Source organism: Plectropomus leopardus, chromosome 3 (genome assembly GCF_026936395.1).
Source record: "Plectropomus leopardus strain MGB_pleo_1.0 chromosome 3, ASM2693639v1, whole genome shotgun sequence".
NCBI lineage: Eukaryota > Metazoa > Chordata > Actinopteri > Perciformes > Serranidae > Plectropomus > Plectropomus leopardus.
The window spans coordinates 25,236,381-25,259,594 of NC_142178.1; the positions used below are offsets into that span (position 1 = coordinate 25,236,381).

The 23,214-nt window shown below is 39.6% G+C and overlaps 1 protein-coding gene and 1 long non-coding RNA gene across 2 annotated transcripts; one reads left to right on the forward strand and one right to left on the reverse strand.

Annotated features, from left to right (window-relative positions):
- Positions 1-45: 45 nt before the first annotated feature.
- Positions 46-21,636, reverse strand: LOC121941645 (calcium uniporter protein, mitochondrial-like). The gene is made up of 8 exons (XM_042484471.2): positions 21,275-21,636; positions 5,353-5,422; positions 5,041-5,208; positions 3,859-3,963; positions 3,548-3,708; positions 3,205-3,408; positions 800-916; positions 46-342 (listed from the first exon to the last, which is right to left on the reverse strand). Exons 1-8 carry the CDS (start codon positions 21,380-21,382, stop codon positions 265-267), a joined length of 1,011 nt encoding a protein of 336 aa, XP_042340405.1. The 5' UTR covers positions 21,383-21,636; the 3' UTR covers positions 46-264.
- On the forward strand, positions 923-21,275 carry LOC148189999 (uncharacterized). The gene is made up of 7 exons (XR_015776276.1): positions 923-1,759; positions 7,130-10,618; positions 14,163-14,242; positions 14,438-14,562; positions 15,978-16,044; positions 16,829-16,889; positions 17,396-21,275. It is a non-coding gene; the product is annotated as an uncharacterized LOC148189999 (long non-coding RNA).
- Positions 21,637-23,214: the final 1,578 nt, after the last annotated feature.

The following is a 23,214-nucleotide window of genomic DNA, read 5'->3' on the forward strand; positions in this document are numbered from 1 at the left end:
TTTGAGATTTTCACACACAAAAAACAAAAAAACATCAGGCAGACGGGAATTTCTCCCCATGTTTGGGAAATACTTTTTATTTCAATAGTCTATAGAGTTTGTACTTTTTCTCAAAGACATAATTGGCATCATTATCAAGACTGTAAACAAAACACAGAATGGTTTGGATTCCTGGTAAAAAGGTGCCATTATCAAAATAAAGCAGAATTGTTTTTTCTTTCTTTTGTTTTTTGCTCTTGAGTGTTTAGTGTGAGTGACCATCATTCATGGCTTTGGCTGGATCTGTTCAAGTGGTAGCTGAAACTGAGTCGGATATCTCAGACGTCTCAGGTCCTCCTCCACCTGAAACAGAAAAAAGAACACTTAACACTAATGAATAATTCAGCAGGATTTCCCACAAGGTAGTGGAGTATTTATATAACAGTGTTGTGAACCAATGAATGCGTAACAGTACAGTTTACTTGCTCAAAGCACAAGCCTCAAGGAGCTATTTGCATGGCTGTAGACTCTTTGTCTGTTGGCTAATTGACATAGCTGTAACCTTAAAAAAAAAAAAAAAAAAAAAATATATATATATATATTATATATATATATATATAATTTATGTGTTATTTGACTTAAATGCTGGTAGTGGGTCACTGGAATTTAAGACATCTATCTTTCAAATTTGCTCTTCAATTTTAAGTACTAAAAATTATAGTGGCATGTGCAGTTAACATGTTGTTCTTGTGCAAAACATGCATTACATTGTGACGCTAAATTGTCTGTGGAGTTGTAAAAAGTAAACCAATCAACCTACCTCAGCTAGCTCTTCCTTAAGTTCATTGTATTTTTGCACGTTGAATGTCTTCTTACTGGCCGCCTTATGAAAGTAATGCAGGAACTGTCTGTCTTTAGCATCTGGGTACACATAATCCTGGAGGGAAGATTAAAACAAGATTGACATTAATGTGGGAAGGAAAAAAGTATCAACACACAAGCATGGCTTTTTTGATTAAAGCTTGAAAGGAACACTTCAACACATTGGAAAATGCACTCCTTTGCTGTCTTGCTGAGAGTTACATAAAAACATTGATACCACATTTACAGTTACAGTAACACCTGTCGAATATGACAGCGGCTTGCAGTTAGCTTGGCACACTTGTGGTTTTATGGTCTGTTGAAATGTGCTGAACAACTATGGGGCGTGGTGCAGTGCATTCCTGAGGTCTTGCTAGAAGGTTGTCGGACAAGCAGCAGAGACAAGTCATTGTGGCTGTCCAATAAAAACTCCAGCACTTAACCCCACATAAAATAGTGGTGCTGGTATATAGATTGTTACTTTTAGACAGAACCAGGTTTATTGATTGCTGTTTATTGTTGAAGAGGCCCTCTTATGCTCATTTTCGGGATCACATTTGTATTTTGGGGGTCTACTAGAATAATTTTACATGCTTTAATGTAAACATACCATGTCTTTAAATACAGTCTATGGTCTCATACTGTCTGTCAGAGTTTATGTCCCGCCTCCCGAGAAGCCCGGTGTGCTCTGATTGGTCAGCAGGCTCTCTCACACTGTTGTGATTGGTGCAACGTGAGTCGGAAATATCCGGCCCCTTTAGCTCCAGAGGCTACTAGAGGAGCTAAAAACAGTGCTAACTATCATGTTGGTTACCCTGCACCAATTTAAGCCCGAGTCTGACCCTGAAAGTGAAGAAACACAAACCGGTAGACCCGAACCACCTTCACAGCAAAGACCAGAGCAGAAGGTTTCACTGTGGTAAGCTTATATTTTGTAGAGATGGAAAAATTGCAAACTCTGAAACGTTTTAATACTTTTAAACCATTGTTTTAAAACCCGTTCGCTCTACGTTGGTATCTACTGGTAGCACCTTGCATTGCACCCATTTATCATTGTTTTTGTTGTAAGCTCCCTTTTTCCTCAGCCCAAAAGCCTACCTCAATAGGTGTCCTGCAAATCAAATCAAACTGCTGTTGATTTAGTTCTTGTAGGATATGGTGACTATTTCATATCATTATTAGCTACGTGACCTAATGACATTGATCTTATGCAATGCTTCAGTTAGTTTGTAGAACATTTTAATGGTTTCATTCATTAAGGGAGACTTGGTACTGATCACACGATGTTTCAAAACCCAACTCAACCTACCTGCCAAAGTCAGAAGTGAGGAACTGTTTCGAAACAGTTCGATCTTTGGTGTCGAAATTGCCATCTCTAATATTTAGTAGCTGTCTTATATTTCAGATGCTGACAGTGTGTTGCTACCTAGCTGGGAACATCAGTGGTAGCAAAGGCAGGCTGTTTATGAATAATTAATTTGTTACTTTGTGATATCACCAAGTTACGGAAGTAAACGCTGAAACTCAAACAAGCTGTTTCAGGCAGCCGAGGAGCACTGAGGGAGAAAGAGCTCCCTTTGGCTTGGACTTTGGGCTTTATTACTCAGGAGATCTTTTACAAGCACAAAAATGCTACACAATAAAAAAAAAGTGACGATGGCGGCTATATTGCTATATTCTTCTGTGTTTTTGACTCGATGGCCTCTTCTGCTGAAGCACTACTTTTCTACAATAGAGAGCGCTTATCAACATTGGGAAAAGTTGTGTGGGTTTTTGGACTGAATGCAGCAGACTGCGAGAGGATCCCCATCAACGGCATACGCTGAGCGGCCAGTCAGACCAGCGAGAAGAAACAAAATTGAAAGCGGCGGACGAAGAGAGGGAGGAGAGCAGACGACGGGGCGAGCGAAAGCTGTTCCTCTATCAGGCCTTCCTCTGGCTGATGTCTGGGCGCCGGATATTAAAGTGGATGAGATGCAACTGAGACTCATTCAACAACGGGAAAGCCGTAAGGACACAAGACTGAATTAAAAAACTGCACTGCAGGAACTGAATGATGCCACCCGCAGCATCATGCCCAAGCAACTCGATGGAATCAACTCATCCTTTAACCCCAAAGACATAGCAGGATCATAAACAAAGTTTTAATTTCACTTTTTATATAGACTAATAAATCTACCTTGTGCCTTGAGCTATGTGTATTTGAGCTCGCTGTAGTTAAACACACAGACATGAGAGTAGTATCCATCTTCTTGTTTAACTCTCAACAAGACAGCAAATTTCTCCCTTTATCCCAAATCAGATAAAATCCACAACTAGAAAATAACAAAAGTGAGTTTTTTGTGTTTTGCACTTTCGACTTGCCTGTTTGGTCAGGACATAATAGGCGAACGCTCCCATGCTGGTGGCGTAGGTGATGAAGTAGGTGACGGGCTCCATGACGTCCCAGGAGTAAACCCACCAGGTGAGCCAGGCCAGAGCGCCACCTTGCACAGATAACAGGGCCAGGCCCGTCCACACGACCCTGGAGCTCTTGAAGTTTGCTTTCTGGGACAGCTGGGCCTTCATCTGTCAGGATCAGGCAATAATTGAAGGAGGGATGGGTTACCAGTCAACAAAACTAACTGGACACACATACTGTCAAGAGGATGGAACAAGGGAGAAACAGAGTTTTAATGGCGTACAGACGTTGAATCTCATGTACTACCTCCTCCAGAGGTGAAAGCTCCTGTTTGAGGTTGTCCATTTTCTCCAGCAGTTCCCTCTCCTTCAGCAGGTGGTGTTCGGGCAGGTGTAGTGCCGTGTGCAGCAGCTGCACAACATGCTTCATGTCCTCCAGCTCCATGGCGTGCTCACTGGACGTACACACTGCAGAAGAGGACACAACAAGGTGGATGAGAAAGTGAGATGAGCTGTGCCTGGAGAGATAACCAGTGCTATTCATCAGCAGGACTACGTCGTATTTGTGAAGCAAACAAATTGAGGACCGCTTATGATGCTAGAGAAATGCGTTTGTACCCTTTTCAGGAGCGCAGACATTATAAACGGCATTATTGATGACGAGCTGGAAGTCCTTGTCCAGCAGGTCGTCTATCAGAGTCGTGTTGGCTACACGCTCTCCATCTGTCGGAGGAGGACAAACTTCAGTTCAAGACTTTTATTGCAATCATATAACTTTATATTTTTATAGTTTAGCTTAGCATTGCCCAAAGAAACTCAATAACAAAACAGAAAATAGAGACAAAAATGCATAACACATTATGAAAATACTAATCAGATCACATCTGCATATATCTACCTCATAAAAATAACTGAGTTCATATTTAACAGCCTAACAAAGTTACTCATCACTGCAAAACCACAGGCTCTACAGAAATGAGACCCCTGGAGAAAATCTGTTCTAATATATTCAATTTCCTGAAATGATACAAATCAAGTTGTCAACCTGCCTCAGGAGGTGATTTTAGGATCTTTTCAGCAGCCTCTTAACAATGAGCCTGCATGTGTTGCATTTCGGTGTAGATGAATTGAGTGACTGCTATAGAAAAAGCAAGTTTTTCCTGTTAGGAGAATTTGAGTCACATCCCGTACTTAAAATGTACTTAATATGTAAAATATTCATACAATAAAAGTAAAAACAAATGAATAATACATAAAAAAAGAGATTAGGACACTGAAAAGAATATTGCAGTTGAATAATTGCACAAAGTGCAGTTGGGTCCAAACAAAGATCTGAGGGGTCACAAGATGCTAAAAGGGAAGATAAAGAAAAAACAAATTCCTTATAGAGAATCTAAAACTATCTTTATTTTTTATTTTTATTTTTACAACTTTCTGCATTTTTGATTTTTTTAAAATCTCTTGTGACATTCTGGACACTTTTACCTCTTCAGGCCTCAAAAATGCTTTAAAATGAAACCACCCCAGACAGAAAAATCTGTAATTGGTTGAACTGCTCACGACTCACGCCCACATTAAAGAAGCACTGAATCAGTTCAGCCAGAGGTGAAAATTAGTAAATGGCTTTGAAAAGATACTCAGAAGGCATCGTGCCAAACCACTCTCTGCTGCTCCTCAGCTTTCACTGCTGACAAAGAACCTGCCAAACCAGGCTACTCGAGAAGTACATAAACCTGACAGACTAAAACCCCGAGAATGTGATCGGACTGGTTTGTGCACAGCCGGCACGTCGTTTCCCACCATTTGAGAGAATGGAGGTGGTGGCTCCGGGGTCCTCTCTCTGCAGATCTGCGATCAGGTCTCCAACGCTCATCAGCATGGGTCTGAGGAAGAACAGACACTTCTCGTTCCTGGAGGGCAAAGGGACCTCCAGAACCAAACGGCCATATTTGTACCTCAAAGATGCGTCTGCAACACAATGAGGGCGAAACCATGTTCATGCCACATTTACTGTGCACGGATTATCCAATCAAGCATTTAATTAATAAGCTTGCCCAACAGGAACAGTGAGGGGCAATCAATTATCATGTGGATGTAGTGGCTGTATATTACCATTGGAGGGTGCGAGTGTACTGCAGAAGAGAGCTTGACAATTTCCAAGTAGAGTTGGCCTCTGTTGAACCTGAAAAAGAAAGAGGAACATAAATTGGAAAGGACTAAAAGATAAAAACAGAAAGAGCATTTCCTGCATATTCAGTTTGTTTGCTTTATGTACTAGAAAGCACATCCCTCCCTCAGTTAACTAACATCGGTCAGTAAACGGATCCAAAGAAAAGAAAGGTCTGAAAAAACACCCACTCAAACACAGTCTGCCAACAGTAAGACATCAATTGAGTTTTCTGGGCTTTGGCTTTGCTCTGAGAAAGCTTTCACGCTAATATGAATTTATTCAACTACAACAATTGAAAGGCTTTACACTCCCTTTCTAAACGGTGTGTGATATGATCATCCAATAGTACAGATTCTACTGATTAAACCAGCTCTTTTTTTTGCTGCATGATGCATGACTTTTCATTACATTTTAGGCCTTTAATGCTTAATGAAATGCTGGTGTGTCTCTCAATAAAACGTACTATGAAGTACTCTTCCTTGCTCCTGGTAACAGAGAGGGCATCCAGGGTACTGCTCATTATTCTACTCAGCAGGAGTACGTCTCCGTACTGTACTTGGCATTCTTTGGGTGCAATCTTTTTAGTTTACATGCAAACTCACATTTCTACTAAATATTTGAAGCCACTGCGACGTGCTACAAAGCGACTTTTAGCATGAAGTCACAAACAAAAATTACTTTACTGTAGACAGACAGCTTAAAGGTCCAGTGTGTGGAATTTAGGATATTGGCATAAATATTGGCAGAAATGGAATATAATATAATGAGCATGTTTTCTTTAGAGTATCACCTGAAAATAACAATCATCATGTTTTTGTTTAGAATGAGCAGTTATATCTCAATAGGGAGCGTGTCCTCGTCTACAGAGATCACCATGTTGCACTGCCATGTTTCTACAGTAGCCCAGAGTAGACAATCCAAACACTGGCTCTAGATAGGGCCAATTGCATTTTCACATCTGCCCCTGTAGTTAGCAGCCCCTCCATGACAAACCAAACCGCTTTGCAGAAACATAGATTTTTTATGTGAAACTCCCCTATTCAGTGTTCAGTTTAAACTATATGGTACTTTACTCATGTTATCTTACAATTTTAAACCCCAGGTGCGAAATTACTTTTTACTTTTAAACATCATTATTAGATGCTTTGTATTTTATTTTCACTTATTTGATGCCCTGTTGTATTGTTTTTGCTACTGTATTTTTGGAGAAATCTGGCACAAGAATTTCCTTCGGGATTAATGAAGTTCTAGCTTATCTCAAACATCGGTTCTTGTTTGTTCTGAAGAGAAGGATGTGGATAATTCTGCTCCCAGTAAAAACCCTCTTAACATTTAGATCTTACGTTATTGGGGAAAAAAAGGTGAGCACATATTTTCAGTTGCTGGCTTAGTGGTGGGTCTGTGACAGGCTGAACAATGTCGAAAACCAGATTTTTTGGAGGATTTTTAGAAGATTTTTTTATAGGTTAAAGTCACTGGTTCTGTTTGTTTTAGAGAGGAAAAGACCGTTGTGATAATTCAGCTTCCGGCAAAACCTCCTGAATATCTGGATCTTAAGTTATCATTGCGAAAATGGTGAGCACAAATTTACAGGTGCTTGGCTAGCAGCTCCTCTGCAAGGAGTGTAACGGCGTAGGAGAAACACTGACTTGTAAGGTGATACTGCTTTATTCAGTGATTTAACCATTTTTAACTACCTGGTCACTTTGTTTTTGACAGAAATGGATCTCAGCAGATGATGTGGCACCCATTGAAAATCTCCTCAACAATGAACACTGAAGAAATCCGAACCCGGAGTTCACGTTTGGCACATGAAAGAAGTTTCAGATGGTTGCAATCTGCAGTCTTCACCACGAGGTGCTACTACATACTACAATCTGCTCCATTAATATCTCCATATTATCAAGCAAAGCCAACACAAATATACAAAATGTTGTCACAATAAGAGCATTAATGACAGAAAATAGTTCAGATTCAGAATAGTAGTGATTCATGATATTTAAAACATCATTTCCTATTCAGCTCTGAGTCAGAGGGCTCTAACTGACATCCGGGGATGTGGCAGCCACTCTTTCTCACCCCTCTGTCCTGCAGCTGGGAATTTGTACATTCGATCAATATCACATTAAAGAGGGACAAGGGAGCTGTCCATTTTCATGGGCTGAGAAAGCAGACAGGACTTGAGGCATGGTAATGGAGCAGAGGCCGGATGTGCAGAAGTCCTTCACACTCCGCGGGTTAGGAGATGAGGCTTTAACAGGAAAAAATAACATTCACATACAGCAATGAGTTACTGCTCATGTGACCAGAGGCTTTATGTGGTGGCATGGACCGTAAAGACAACATGTTATAATGGACAAGCAGATTATAAATGCAGCTTGAAAAGATGCTTGTAGCATGCTAATGATGTTGTGCACCACACCGTGAAGGACAACGTGATTTTTAGACATACTCTCTGTCCCAATAAGAGCCAAACAAACTCATCCCAATGAGATACAATTTAAGCTGTTCAGCTTGTGTGAGATCTCCAGATGTCATTATACAGCTGGAAACTGTCACAGAGCTCTGCCACCTACGCTTCAGCACACCAGATCCCCACGGACAATGGAGGAAAGTATTTTAGGGGATATATATTTTTGTATATTTTTATATGCTCTTTGTACCCATATGTAGATCTGTTTTGCAGTATTAGGTGCAAGGCATCAACTGATACAGTTTCAGACACCATACGGAATAAAAGTGCCCCAGTGCAAATCAAAATATTAAATAAGTAATAAATAACAATAAAAACACTACACTACAAAACCAAACCCAAATAAAAACAACCTAAAAACTATGTATAAACAAATCATAAATACAGGATCCAAAATGATCTTTTGCAATTTTCCTACACCTATTCACCTGTGCGATGGCAGCTGAAACAAACTGTTTTTATAGCACTTGGTTTAACACCTTGGAACTAAAAATCTTGTCTTAAGTTAGAAAAGTTAAATAAACATTTTAAAAAAATGTAAAAATCTTATTTTTCTCCAATTTTTTGCTTTTTTCTTATGAAATACTACATACCTAAATACTCCAAAAATCTTTAAAACATCACCATTGAAAAGAAAAAAATCAATCTGAAGCTCATGTCCGCACTAATCACACACACACACACACACACACACACACATGAGCTAGGTCATAGCTCATGTCCGCACTAAATATAACCTAACATGGGGTTGCAAGAAGAAACAGTCGCAAGCCAAAAAAAGTTAGGGTACCACTGGCCCTAATAGAACCAAAAAAATGAAAAGAACCAGCTGCCACAGTGTAAGTCGTATAGATAAATCTCTGACAGCTGACACATTTTTAATATGTCACTGTCATCTTATCGCCCATCTGTAGTACATTTGTACATATCCACGCCGTCCCCGAAAGCTGAAAGAGTCGAGTTATTCTGTGACTCCTCATAGTTACCTCAGAGAGCAAACCCATTACCAGTATGTTAAACAGCCTGGAACAGCATCTCGTAAGCCTCCCCTACCGCTGCAGCCATAGCGCCTCATTAGACTGAGTAGTCCAGGCGCAGACTGCCAACACATACAGTGGGTGCATTAGAATAAAATGCCTACAACATGTCACACTCGTTCGCAAACACTTCACGTCACAGTAGTTTAACAGGAGAGTGAGATGACACATTTGGGCTCACGTTGCTAATGAGAAAACAGTGGATCTGGAGCTGAGCACCAAGGGCAAGGCAGGACTATTTGTCACTTTACTGAATGTGTGTGTGTGTGTGATCACTGACCAGAGTCAATTCACCGGTTGACTGACCTTAGGCGGTTTATATGCTATGTGCACACATACCAATCCCATTCTAAATCAACAGAACGTGGCTGCTGTGGCAGATAATGCAGCTTGAGAGCTGTGTGATGAATAACAGCCTCTTTCCAAAGCCATGTTGCCGACCTGTGTTATTACTGTCTGGCACACTGCATCATACTGAGCCCTTTTACTTCCCTCACCTCCATGTGGCAGATACAAATGCTCTTACACAGCAGTACAATTACATTAAAGGACAACAATATGATATATAGTTTAACACAATCTAGTGTATACATTTAAGGGGGAGGAGGAGTGTTATGTGACAGATGACCCCTAAGGTCGAGTTTTCTGTAGTAGACTATTGAAAAGCAGCAGACAAACACTCCGGCCTCATTACAGTCAGAGCAAGTGCAATAATGCTTTTATGTGCCTTGTGGGAACAATCTTGCTGCTGCCGTTAATGCCTAGAACAAACAGCACAGCAGGGATGTCAAATAAAAGGCCAGTGGGCCGGATTGGACCCTTAGATGTTTTCGCACACCTGATATTGAAGAGATGCCAGGTTAAACAGTGAGTAGCTTCTTTGTGTAAAATGCTGCTTTTGAGGCTTCCGACCAAAATACAATGAATACTGATTTTGGTCATATTTCAAGATATTGTGCAAAATGTTTGTCAGCAGCTTCAGTACAAAAAGAATCTGTATCACACCATTATTTCAAAACAATATTGGTTGGACTCTATTGCTAGTGCAATGCCAAAACTTTTAGGTTTGTGACCCCCCAGATTAGACCAGCCCCCACCCTACCTGTGTTTAAATCTCATTTAAAAACTCATTTGCTCTCTTTTGTTCTTGTATGAGAGTTGACAGTTTTTGTGGTTTTACCTTTAACTGTTTATTTTTTTTAATGTCCTGTTTTATGATATTTATGCTATTTTTAAATTTTATTTATTGATGTGATGTGATGAAGCACTTTGACCAACTCTGTTATTTTTAAATGCACTTTATAAATAAATTTGGATTGGATTACTGCACAGGAGTAGAAATGTATGGAAAAAATGTAAATGAAATGCAGCCATTAGTGGACTGACTGAATGTTGAAAAAGTGAGACATGTTGTTGAAGTTACACTTATTTTTCTTTAAGATATCTCAGGCTGTTCACCTGTTTTGAAAATGGATGAATGTTTTCAAAATGTTCTTGTACTTTTTTTACACTAAAACAGCATTTTCCAAACGTTGGGAAAGCCAAAGCATGTTATCAGGCAGCTTCAGGAGTTCATAACGAGTTGATCGTTTGAATCAGCTGTGGTGGAGCAGGGAGAGATCTGAAACATTCAGGACAAGTGTTACTCCATGAGAGGTTTGGGAAACGCTGCACTAAAAGAAGGGGAACATTTTGGAGGTACTGTTATTTCAAGGTTACTATGCTATGCTTTTACTGGTCTGGCTCACTTGATGTCATATTTGGCTGTATGTTCCCTATAAATTAAATTGCTGTACAGCAGTGCTTTGAGATGAACATACCGTTTAGCAAATACTGTTCACAGTGTTTAAAAGGAAACGCTATCTAAATTAAGTATTCAAATGGGCTATATTATTTCACTGGCCAATCAATATTTGTGAACATGAGCTACTACCTCTCAAAGCCAGAAACCAGAGAAGGAAGTCTCAAACTTGTGCCATCATGTCTAAAGTCTGGAGCTGCTCCACAGACAATAAATAGGAGCCTGATTTTGTGAACCCACAGAGTGCTTGCTTTCTTTTTTATACCCAAATGAACTTTATTGTATTGTAGTGTTGTCAGCTCTAAAACTGAAAATGTATCCATACTCTCAAAACATCCTGCTGTCTGCTCTCAGTGTCATCTTAAACATCTTTCATCATTCATTGTTTAAGGAAGGGCTCCAGACTTAATACCCTACGACAGCGTTTCCCAAACCTCTCCTGGAGTATCATTTGTCCTGCATGTTTTAGATCTCTCCCTGCGGCAGCACAGATGAATTAAATGATCAGCGCATTATCAAGCAGCTTCAGGAGTTCATAACAGGTTAATCATTTGAATCAGCTGTGTTGGAGCAGGGAGAGATCTAAAACATGCAGGACAAGTGGTGCTTGAGGAGAAGTTTGGGAAACGCTGCCTGTGACATCACAGATTTTAGTTTTTGGATTTTGAGGAGAGCTGTCCATATTTACCACTACTTCCATATAGCCTTAGACCATAGGAATAACATGTATACATTTTGAAAGTAGGTATAGTTTCCCTTCAACCATCTTAGCACTTTCATTCTCATATTTGCAAATTAGCATAAACACAAAGTACAGCTAAGCTGAATGTCACAAGTAGTTTTGCTGGCACAAATAAAAGTCCAACTTAGTGGAAAATGTATTTGTTTTTTTCCTCTAGGAACATTAATGACTGCATAAAGCTCATGGTAATCCACTGAATGGTTGAGATATTTCTCTCAAAACCACAAATGCCATCTTTTAGTTGGTGCTAGAGGAAAAGTCAGGGAAGTTATTAGTCTTAATTCTCTGGGGATCATAAATGTCTTAACAATGTTTCATGGACATCCATCCAATGGTCCTATTGCTAACATGGCTAAAAGTTGCATAGCAGGTGGGTCAAATGCAAGAAATAATAGTGTTAATTATTTATCATGCTCTAATGCTAATTCACTTTCATAACACTTCAACACAAGCAGTCACAAAGATTGGTTAGTATGAAATATAAATAAAAGAATCTAATAGTTTAAGGAAAAAAGCTAATTCTAATGATGTTGACACTTTCACAAGGTTAAATTAAGGTCATGAATCTTTTTGCTGTGTATTTTACAGGGTTCACACACATTTTCATGGACAAATTTTCAAAACTTTTCCATGAGTCTTGCTCCCTAACACCACGTCACATATACACATAACTTGTCTTAATGGGTAAGGAAAAATGAAGAAATGGAAAATGACACCTGCATCAACAGCTAACTTAGAAAATAAATTTGTCAATATATTTCATTACATTGAGGGTTATTTTAATGATTTCTGTAACAATTTATTTAAAAACACAACAAAATTCCCTGACTTTTCCATTCCAAAATTTTCAGTGATTTTGTTTTTTTACCAATTCCTTAACACTTCCAGGCCTGAAAAACAACATTTTGGAATTCCATGACCGTGGGAACCCTGATTTTAACAAAAGTTTTTTGCATGCTGATTGGTCAATATTTTTCTGTACCTGCTTTGACGTAAAGATGCGGGGAGGACAGGGATGGGAAGACTTGCATTTGAGTAGTTGTAAATAAAAGCCTCAGTGTTAGATATATGATCCGTGGCTGTGGCTGCTCCCATGCAAAGAGACAGACACACCCATAGATCATTAAACACAAAGAGTTATAACAGACAGCAGGTTCAGACTGTGCTGCCTGAACACGCCTACACACTGCAAACACACAAGTAAGAGGCGATCACGTCTGTCATATCACAAGACAAATACAGCCCGCAGAAAAGCTGCTTCTCCTCATGACGACGAACGCCACCATTTGCTTCCGAATTGAACATTTGTTTGCTTATCAAAACAAAATACATTCCTCACTTGAACAGCTAATCAACATTCAGAATGCAGGCGGACGCTGTCTATCCATTGTCCTTCACTAATTTATGGAGTCAATTTGAAGCCGCACAAAACAACGCCACACACCTGCTTCTTGTCGCCAGATAATTTCCTCCAACTGCTCTTTCTCAAAATGATCAACTGAAGGTATATTTACCCCTTGAGCTATACATTTCTTATTTATGCCATGCCAGCAGGGAGAGAGCAGTGAGAAAAGACTGAGCAATACGGTGACAAACTGCCATCTCCCACCCTGGCAGTAAAGCAGGCCGGGGCTTCCCGCTCGAGCAATGATCAGGGTTATCGTGGTGACAAGCATCCTCATTTTCCCTGCAGCCTCCCAGCAGGTCGCTCCATTATGAATCCTGTCAAACTGAGCTATGGCCTGTTGCAAGAAGACTTCCTAAAGACATCCCCTCCCACTCTTGTCAAGGGTTTGACACCACTAAGGAAATGGAAAGAGACTATTACACACACACAGACACAGATACATGCACACATGATAATGACTTTACAATTTCTTGCAGGCATGACTTGAAGCAGAAGTAAAGGAAAATGTGCGAGGGTGATAAACGACCTAAAGGGCTTGGGTGAAAAACGGAGGCTGCCATAAAGAAAGAAATTGAATCACTCCCTGTTACCATCACAGGAACAGCCGGCACTGTACCATGAAAATGATTTGCATTTAGGCATTTGTCTTCTGCGTTACAGTTAATGATGCAGTCAGATTTGTACAACGAAGAAGAAACACAGTGGGATGAAGAAAACCGCGGTGCATCGGGCATGAAGGTGGTGGCACCTTCAGTGCAAACGAGTGCAGTGCTTAAACAAAACATGTCTGACCAAACTTGCTTGACCTGTAGCAATGCTGCTTACAGTGAAGAGGCAAACTCCGGCGCTGAAAAATGAAGCTAACACTGAAGTGCCAAAAACTGCAGTTCCTTTAAGGGCCACTTGATGTTGGCTTTATAAGCGAGCCAATCAGACAGACATCATACAGACCCCCGCATTAAAATGCCAACTTTACAGCAGAAACATGTTTACAGCCTGGCACAACAGAAACTGGTTTGAATTTTATTGAGGCTTAAAGTTATGCAGAATCAAGAGCGTGGCCGTTTTCAGTAACCAATAGCTACTGTCTGTTGACAAATTACAACCATAGCGACAATGCTGATTAGGTAAAAAGGTGGAGCAGAGACATATTTAGATGTATTAGATTTATAGATGTAGAATAAAAAAATACTCAATGCTGATGGTGCAGGAGTTTTTCAAATTTCAGACTTTCAGACTTAGATTCGAAAAACTTTGTTAGCAACTGTAATGACAACAATCTGCTCAACAGAGAGTTGAGGACAGATGAGCGGCCGCTGCCTGAGCATTCAAGCGGGAAACCGGGTCGAGTGGAGTTTGCTTGTTAATGCTGTAAGTGAATCTGCCCTGTAAATTCTATCTAAATAAACCGTTGCTATAAATCATTTTTAAATCACTGTGTAACCCCGGTGGGATGCAGGACTTTATCCCTTGGTTACTGTGCTGTTAGCTCTGAGTCTTTCTGTACTGTAAATCCTGTGTTGTTGCAGGTGTATATACATGTCTGTGCTGTGTGTGTTAATTTAGTGTACCTGGGTCCTCGCAGTAGGCTCGAGCGGTTAACAGTGAGCCAGTCCAGAGGAAAAATGCCAGGGCCGAATTTTGTTCCCAGTCTGACCCTGCTCTAAGGAGAAGGATATTCAGTTTTTCTGGTAAGTAAATTTTGTTTAAATTGTTTAGTTTTTTTTTGCTAGTGAAAATAAGCATCAGCTTTATCACAGTTAACCATCGCTGTAAATGCACCGTGCTAACCAAGCTATCATCTAGCTTTATCTCCAACCTCTTGTCCAAATATGGCCACTTCTGGCTCCAAAGATCCAAGATAGTGGTAGCAAAAATACCAAACTTGAGACTTTAAAGCAGGAGTCCACAAACCAGTGGATGATGTGACAGTGGTTACTGCCACTATTTTATACAGTCCACCATATGATGGCATAGAAGTAGTGCAAAGACAAGGTTTGTGTGTTTTTCATACAAATACAATAAATGTTTGGGAAATTAAACTGTAAAGCATACTGTAAAAATATGCCAAAATAATATATATTTTTTAAATCTTGGATAAATAATGGAAACAATGGATACATCATATTATTTTAAATGTCAGGTTTAATTTATTTGATTCATGTTGGGAATGTGTAGATGGCCTTTTGTCAAGCAGGTCCAACAAGTTCCTGACAGTTTTCCAAACAGTTATTCTGCCATGAGGAAAAGGTAATCGTCTGTTTGAAAGACCTTCTCTTCTGTCGCCTCATCTCTCAAACTCAATGAGTGGTGGAGGATGACAAACAGAGGCAAGACTTTTATTTACTCGTGAGTTTTTTGCTGTTGCAGTTAATCACTCCTCAGCCCAAACACTCCAGGCTTAAACCAGCACAGTTCTTCACCCTGCAGCTTGGATTAGCACATTGAAGGAGCTGAATACTGAAAAGAGGGGGGGAGAAGGGGGACAATGATATAGGAATTCATGTGGTTTTTCCAAAGGTCAGATTTAAAAAGGAGCACAAAACAGCTCTTCTAACACAAAAAACAAACAACTTACAGTCCTGAATCAAAAAGCAAAGCTGCCACAAAAACCTCTGCTAACTTTGGTGAATCATATTTCCCCTTTGGTTACACATAGCCGAGCAATGCATCATCACAAGGTCACACAAGGACAAGAAGTGCACTCAGTGGATAACTAGTTTTTTTAGATTAAAAAGTATCTTGAATGTAGCTAAAGAAACTCAGTAAGCAAAGTCTCAGGGTAATAGTTGGCACATTAATGGATTAATTTGTCCCATAGACACACTAAAAACTTTCAGAATATCATCAAACAGTCTAGTATGATGCATCTTAGCAGCTTTATTATGGGATTGTTATCATTAAGACCAGTTTCAATGGAGTCAACATTATCACGCCCTTATTTCTTTATAATTCTTTTGCCCAAGGCTTCAGTCGTGTAAATGCCATGTGGCCATGTGTTTGTAATTAGGGCTGGGTAAAATTAAAAAAATTATAATACCATTACCAGTGCCTTTAAAGTAATACCAATAAATTTAGAGTAGTTAATGTATATCCTTTTTTGCAGATTTCATTCCATACCCATCGGGTGAATGGAAGCATCCAGTTGCGTACGGTGCCATCAGAAACCACAGGTGTGTAATATATCCATACTTTAGAAGGTTTTAATGACAGCTCAGTATGTTAAACTGCCAACTCCATAAAAATAAGCCATGCTCGACCTAACCACACCACAGGCTGTATGGGTTGTGGGGTCCCCACCTGCAGCGTAGGAAGTGAAAACCACATGAATGCCAGGACCCGAGATTTCCCAGCAGAACACTGCATTGTAAACAAGATAATTAATGTTACTGACTTCACCTGCTAGTGATTTTAATACTGTGGCTAACATGTATTACTGACAAAACACACCACAACATTAACATTGACATGTTCATGTATCTTACCACAAGAATGATACACGGAAATGTATTCTCGACCAGTATGCACATTTCTACAAGGAATTAATTATGACTTGGCTCAAGCAGATTTGCAAGACTAAACTTCAAAGCGGATGCCAGACAAAACATAATCAAATACCTCTAGGTGACTATTGATGCACAGGAAGCGAGTTAAACTTTTAAAATATCTTCCAAGTGTTGCATAACAGTTTCCTAATTTATGTTTAAGTTCTGAGAGACTGAAAACTAAGAGCCCATTCTGCTATAACCTTGTGATCTACATACAAGTTACTCAAAAAAATTTCCCATTGCATTTACATCTGATACAAAGAAGACCTCTTCTTTTCTCAATATAAAATTTGCAGATTGACTTGTCGTTATCCAATTTAAGTGGTTGGAGCTGGTTGACAAAACATGGAGTGTTTTAGGTCAAGGTAAAAGCCGTGCTGCTGTACTGACCCTTATTTTTCATTTACAGAGAAGAGCGGCTTGTCTGTAGCATTTGCCAGACCTGACTGTGACAGGGGCAAGATGCAAAGGTAGGTGACCTTTAATTCGGGCCAATGTTTTATTTAAGAATGTGGTTAGACTTTATTGATCGCATTCACACCTGGCTCTGAACTGATTACACTGTCAGACACACCACTTCCAGATGTGCTATATCTGCCAGCAGACTAATAGCAGTGGGTTAAGTTAAATAAACATGCATATTCCCTTATCCAGATAGAGATTACGTGTTTTTATTTGGTATTTTCATCCTAACTGGACAGTTGATAGTAGAGAAGCAGGAAAAAAGAGGGGAGAAAGGGGTAAGACAACCAAAGTTACTGCGGTTACTGGGTATGATTCTTAAACTCTTAAAAGTCTTAAACTCTGCTGCACTATTTTTCTAACTACAGCTCTTTACATACTCTGCAGCACTGATGAAAACCTTGATACCTAACGAGTGAAACACAGATCTGAAAGATTCCCTATGGGTGTTGTCCTCGTGCTTCTTTTAAGGGTTCATTTCTATTCTATTTCTGTGGATGCTGCACTAATACAGATCGCCCTCTATGCCTGGAACGGCAAGCCTTGACACTGAGAAACTGGCAGTGAGGCTTACGGGAATGAAACCTCCATATTACATTCTACTGCCAGTCCAGACAATGAAAAGTGCGAGACAGCAGATGGAGCCAGCTGTCAGTGACACAGTGATGCTTGTTTCAGCTGTCTTGCATTTTGGGGTTTACAGTTTCTGTGGAGTACACATTCTTTTCTATTTCAGGCATACATACTCTTATTTCTTCATCAGCATGCTTGATTTACAAACTATATGTGTGAAGGAATGGCCATAACAAACCTAAAAACAGACAGAAAACAGTGTGCTCCTGATTTGCTACCGCTGTCAGTGGCTTGTGCATGTTTTGTTTTCACAATGAGCACTGTTGTCACTCCATGCTTAAAGGAACAGAGTTATATTTTGGGATTCACAACTACAGTCAAATGAATGGATCCGTATCAATCATCTCTGTGCTTCCAGTTCGAATGTAGAGCATGTTTAACATGCTGAGCACAAAAAAAGGTAAGCATGGGGAACTGCTACCCCACTTCTGCCCAGAGTGGAAAAAATATGCCTTTCAACAACTCCAGAGCTGTCGGTTTTACATGTTGGGTCTTGTAATGGTAGTCAGGAAACATGTATTTATGTACATCTATTTAAAGTCACTATTTTATTCTTCCTTTATGTTAACTGTTTTGCACCAAAACACCAAGTTACATTCCTTGTATATGTAAATGTACTTGGCAATAAAACTAGATTCTGAGATTCTGATGTAGGGGTCACAGAGCCATGGACGGTTTACTGACCAGACATTCACTTTCAAAATGTCATAAGTCAAATAAGCAAGTTCTGTCCAGAAAGAGACTAAGAATGACCACAGAGACACAAAACCACAAATGGATGCATAAAAACTACAAAGAAAAACAAAAACCACCACAAATTTGGTGTGACTTGCTCCTATGTAGAAGATGTGGTGGGGCCCTTTGCATATCTGTGCCCAGACGCCCACAGTCTCATCATCCGCCCATGCACAAGGCAGAATTAAAGCAGTGCACAAACCTGGCAACACCACAATACAAGCAGGACTTTTAATATCATGAGTGCAGTGATTACATTTAGAGCTCTTCTTACTTATTCAAAAAACAGTAAATCTGTTTTTATCTTTCATCTGTGTATATGGTATAATGCGTAAATAAAAAAAAACTCAAGATATACCGACTGCCATGTTTTTTTTAGTTTTCTTTTTTTAATTTTGATGAAGCTACATTGTGTCCCCTTCCTTCTCCTGTTTAGCCTCCTGAATCCTCTCATCTGGCACAGGACATACATGCTCACACATGTATTTCCCAAAATCACACACTGTTCCTTTTGTGTGTCACTGTAAAATGGCCAGTGAATGATGGCTGGTTGCTGCGAAACAAACTTGTTAACACATTTCTTGTACCACTGGCTAGTCAGATCTCTTTACACTCCTGCCCTGCTGGTAGTATTCCAAGCTCCATCGTTTTATACCTGTGTAGTGTTACAATAGTGATTGTAGAAAAGAAGAAAATGATCTGACTGCACCGTCACTCACAGGCATAAAAAGATTCCAACTCCCTAAAGCTTCCCTCATAAATGTGTTTGCCTTGATAATAGCTGCCACCAGGCAGTACTGGGTACAAGAATACCAGCAGAAGTTGTGAGAGGTTTTATCTCCTGTGGACTCTGGGGCATTAATTTGATACTTTCCTTGATTTCCTTCAAGAGCAGCTCTATGAGTAGCACATGCTCGATACTAAACTCATGTCAACTTGCACTGACAAGATGTTTATAGTTGCTTTTACGCGGGTATCAGTCAATTAGAAAACATCTTTTGAAGAAATATTTCACTGCTGGAAAAGTGATCTTTTCATCAAATTGGTCTTTCTATGCAGTAGCAAGACCCAAATACTTTGGAACTGGTGATACATGAACTGAGAAAACAGAGAAAATGACCTTTGGTATTTGCTTTTGTTCAAAATGAGGAAAATCTACAATGCACTGAGCTGCACCGGCCCCTGCACACTCGTGGCGGTGTATGTCGTAATATAACTTGGTCGTTTTGACTCAGGAAACAGTATGGTGGCTGTTTGGTAACAAACATTCTCAAATTACATTTGTTAAATGGTAAGCTAAATTATGTTCCCCCCCAAAAAATTAGAACAGAAATAAGCAACAATGACAGAATCTTGTTTCATATTCGATCAGCACATTTAATATCAGAAGTTTCAGCCTTTGTTTTTAGAATACAGGAAATAGTACAGCGCCGGCTCCCTGATTACAAATTCTCATATGACAGCCAAATAGTGCACTAAAATACGTTTCTTAATACATTTTAGGTGAGAAATAGACAAAACATTTCTCTTTGTGTCCATGGTGAATAGTTTGTAGGAGAGGTCAGAGACACTGACTCTTTAATTGCAGTAACAACTGTTGCATGTTGTGTGCGAGCAGGGTAAATACACTGCTGTATCATCAAAGAGGGAAACAGCACAGTGACCTTAACAATATTTTGGTGTAAAATCTGACTTGTTTGGAGCATATGAGCATAGCCGTGAGTAACATGAGCTCTGTTTTCAAAACAATGGCTGTGTTCAGTGTGTCTTTACTCTCAGGGGTCCAAATTGGGTTTGCTGGTTTGTGGGTAGCTGCAGGAACGCTTACTGTATGTCAAGTGAAAGGAGGAAAACTGCAGCGGCGATTTTATATATGATTCAGTCTAAAAATAGAACTCATCTTAGTCATTCCTGCATGCAGGAGTGACTCATGGCAGCTTGCCCATGGTATAGAGATAATGTTGTTTTTTTTGTTCTTTTAACTCAGTCCCTCAAACTGCACATCAGTATTCACTCAGCATGGAAACTACAACAGCTACAGTGTGCTCTGTTTTCCTGCACTGGCAGAGATTTGAGGTGTCCGCTTGGGATCAGCCTGCTCACGGCTTAGCTGACCTCTGCAATTTTTTGCAATGGATGATCAAATGGGCAATAAAATACAGTTATAACTGACCAATTTAGCAGTTCATCAATAAAATGATTGAGCTGAACCACACCACGAAACCCTCTTGGTGATGCTCGGATGTGGGTTTTCACTTTATGCAGCACTATGACCACAACTGTGTGCAATTTAACGATTTGTGACTTCCCTGATGATGGCTTGGGTATGATAATCAGTGTTCACTACAGACATCCCTGGTGGTGTACAATACGACATATGATACAATAAGATTTTGACCTTTATGGTGATAGTGTAGGGCATGGCATATCTCTACTTAAAGTTTAGATGTATATTTAGCAACATAATCAGGGCTTCCTCTGAGGAGTAATTGAATAAGTAACTGCTTTAATGATGAGATAATGCACAATAATGGTCAGTCACACACGCTTTCAAGGCTGCTGGGCTTGATCTGCCATGTAGACATGTTTCTAAGCCCCTGTAGATGTACGTAATGTACTTGAATAATTTATTTGGTATTCTGGAAATCCTTAATGAAAATTACAGGACAGGGAAATAGAGCAGCAGCAGAGTGACAGACACGGTGAGAGAGAAAAAGATGCCTTTCTCCAAAGTTTAGGGGGAATATGCGAAATGGATCATATTCAAGCACGAGTACAAACAAACAGCATTTATTTTTTGTTTAGTTAACAACTGAGTTTGAGCCTGATTTAACAGAAAATAAGGACTTGAGCAAAAGAAACCTCCTCAAATGACTGAAGTTTCAAAGCTAACAAAAACAACTGTTGTGTTCAGAGAGCAGGAAGCCAGATCATCAACCTCATCCCGACAGACTTTGTTAAATAGTTACTTGTGTTGTAACACATCTACGACGAATCAAAGCATTTCGCTAAAGGCTTTATTTACCTGGCGAAGAAATGTGACAGGACGAGTAGTTTTGATCCCGCAGTGAAGAGGCTGAATACTTCCTAAAAGTCTCGCCGTAACTTTACCGACCAGCCGCACCGAAGCCATCGCCTTTAGTTGTGCAGTTTTTCGGGCATACCGAGCAAAGATACTTCCACAAAATGTGCCTCGGAGCCTTGTGTTCCGGTTGGAAACAGATTGTTGTCTGTGTCAATGTTAATAGATGAGACGATAGCTACCGGACAGAGAGAGGAGCAGCCCCGCCTGAGCTGCATACCATTTCCTCCTGACAACATGCACAGCCCGGGCCACACTCTGCTTCCTCTTTTCCCTTTTTGTCTCGATGGTGTTTTGCATGAAGCAGCCAGCAGGGAGCAACTGAACGTCATGTACCGTCCCAGCCCAAGTGATGGCATTACGTCCACAACACCACACCCTAACTGAAAAGGGCTGGCACGCATGCACTATACAAGTAGTTATCAGTTACACTGTTCTTTAAATGTGTCTTTAAACTACTTGGATATTTATCTTTATTAATTCCAATTAATATATTGATAAGCATAATTTTAATATTTAATTAAAATATATATAATTATCTTTTTCGGTCATTTTCGGAGGCAGTTGTATGAATACTTTCAGCATTTTACTATTGTTGTGATGGACTATTGTACTCCTTCAGTGACTATGCCTGGCGCTATGTTATATGTTGTACTGTACTTGTCTTATGTGTTGTTTTTGTGTGTTGACCATAGTGACAAATAAGTTTCCATTTTGGAGATTAATAAAATCAATCCTATCAAATCCTATATGTTCCAATCTAAACTTAAAATAAAAATTACTAAAATCTGAGATTTTGGTGTTTTTGATTTTTAATAACTACATCAGAATGTCCTGAAACTGTTGTGTAACACACTGTCTGCTGTCATTGTGAAATAAATCTGTTCAATGGCAACACTGTATTGCAATTTGAGTTTAGAGGGGATTCATCTTAATAATGAGACTGATTTGAGACTTTGGTGGGCTTTAATTTTGAAAATCCACATCAGAATTTCCTGAAACTGTTTGAGTGACACACTTGGGTGGTCTGCTCTGATTCCGACATGAAATCGTTCACTGGGAACAGAGTGTGTCCTTTAAATGAATTTAAAAGGCTTACATTTTAAAAATTCACAGCAGGATGTCCTGATACTGTCTGAGCGACACTCTTCTGCTCACAATCCAAAGTGAAATCAGTTTGTGGTAAAAGTGTGTTTCTGAATGACAGTCTTCAGTGGTATCATTATGAAGTCATATTTATCTTTTCATTACTGTCAGTTAGAACAAAGATCAGCACGGTCCTATTTTTTTTTTGTCTGAAATGAAGTTTTCAAGCAGTAGATATTACGTTTTAATGTATTATCTAATATTACCCATGCTGTTATATGTATTAATTAGTCTGTTCTATTTATTTATGTATTAATTTACAGTTGTGTATTTATTTATTTGTTTATGTATTTATTAAATCATTTAGGTATATCTGACAGACTGACTAACTTGCTGAATGCATGTGATGCACCGGAACAGAGCTTTTATTTTGAAGTCAGCTCTTACCGTAATGTCTGCCGTAGACACGAACCACTAAACAAGGTGGCGGCTAGCTAGACCGTGGTTTGGGAGTGGTGTCTGGCATGTCTCTGGCAAAATGAGGCGGGAGGATTCAAAAGCTTCGGACCCCTTTCAAAGGACACTCTCCGCTGGTGTCTCTTCACCCCTAATTAGAATTCAAGATAGGTATGTTTGCTGTCTTGTAAAAGAAACTAAATGTTTGTGTGGTTTGAACAAACAAACAAACAAACAAACTGTTAGCAGCTAGCATAAACAGTTGCAGTTCAGCTTCCAGCCACCAATGGAAACACCAAGCAGCACTCTAGTGAGCAGGAATTAAATTATATTAGCTTTTA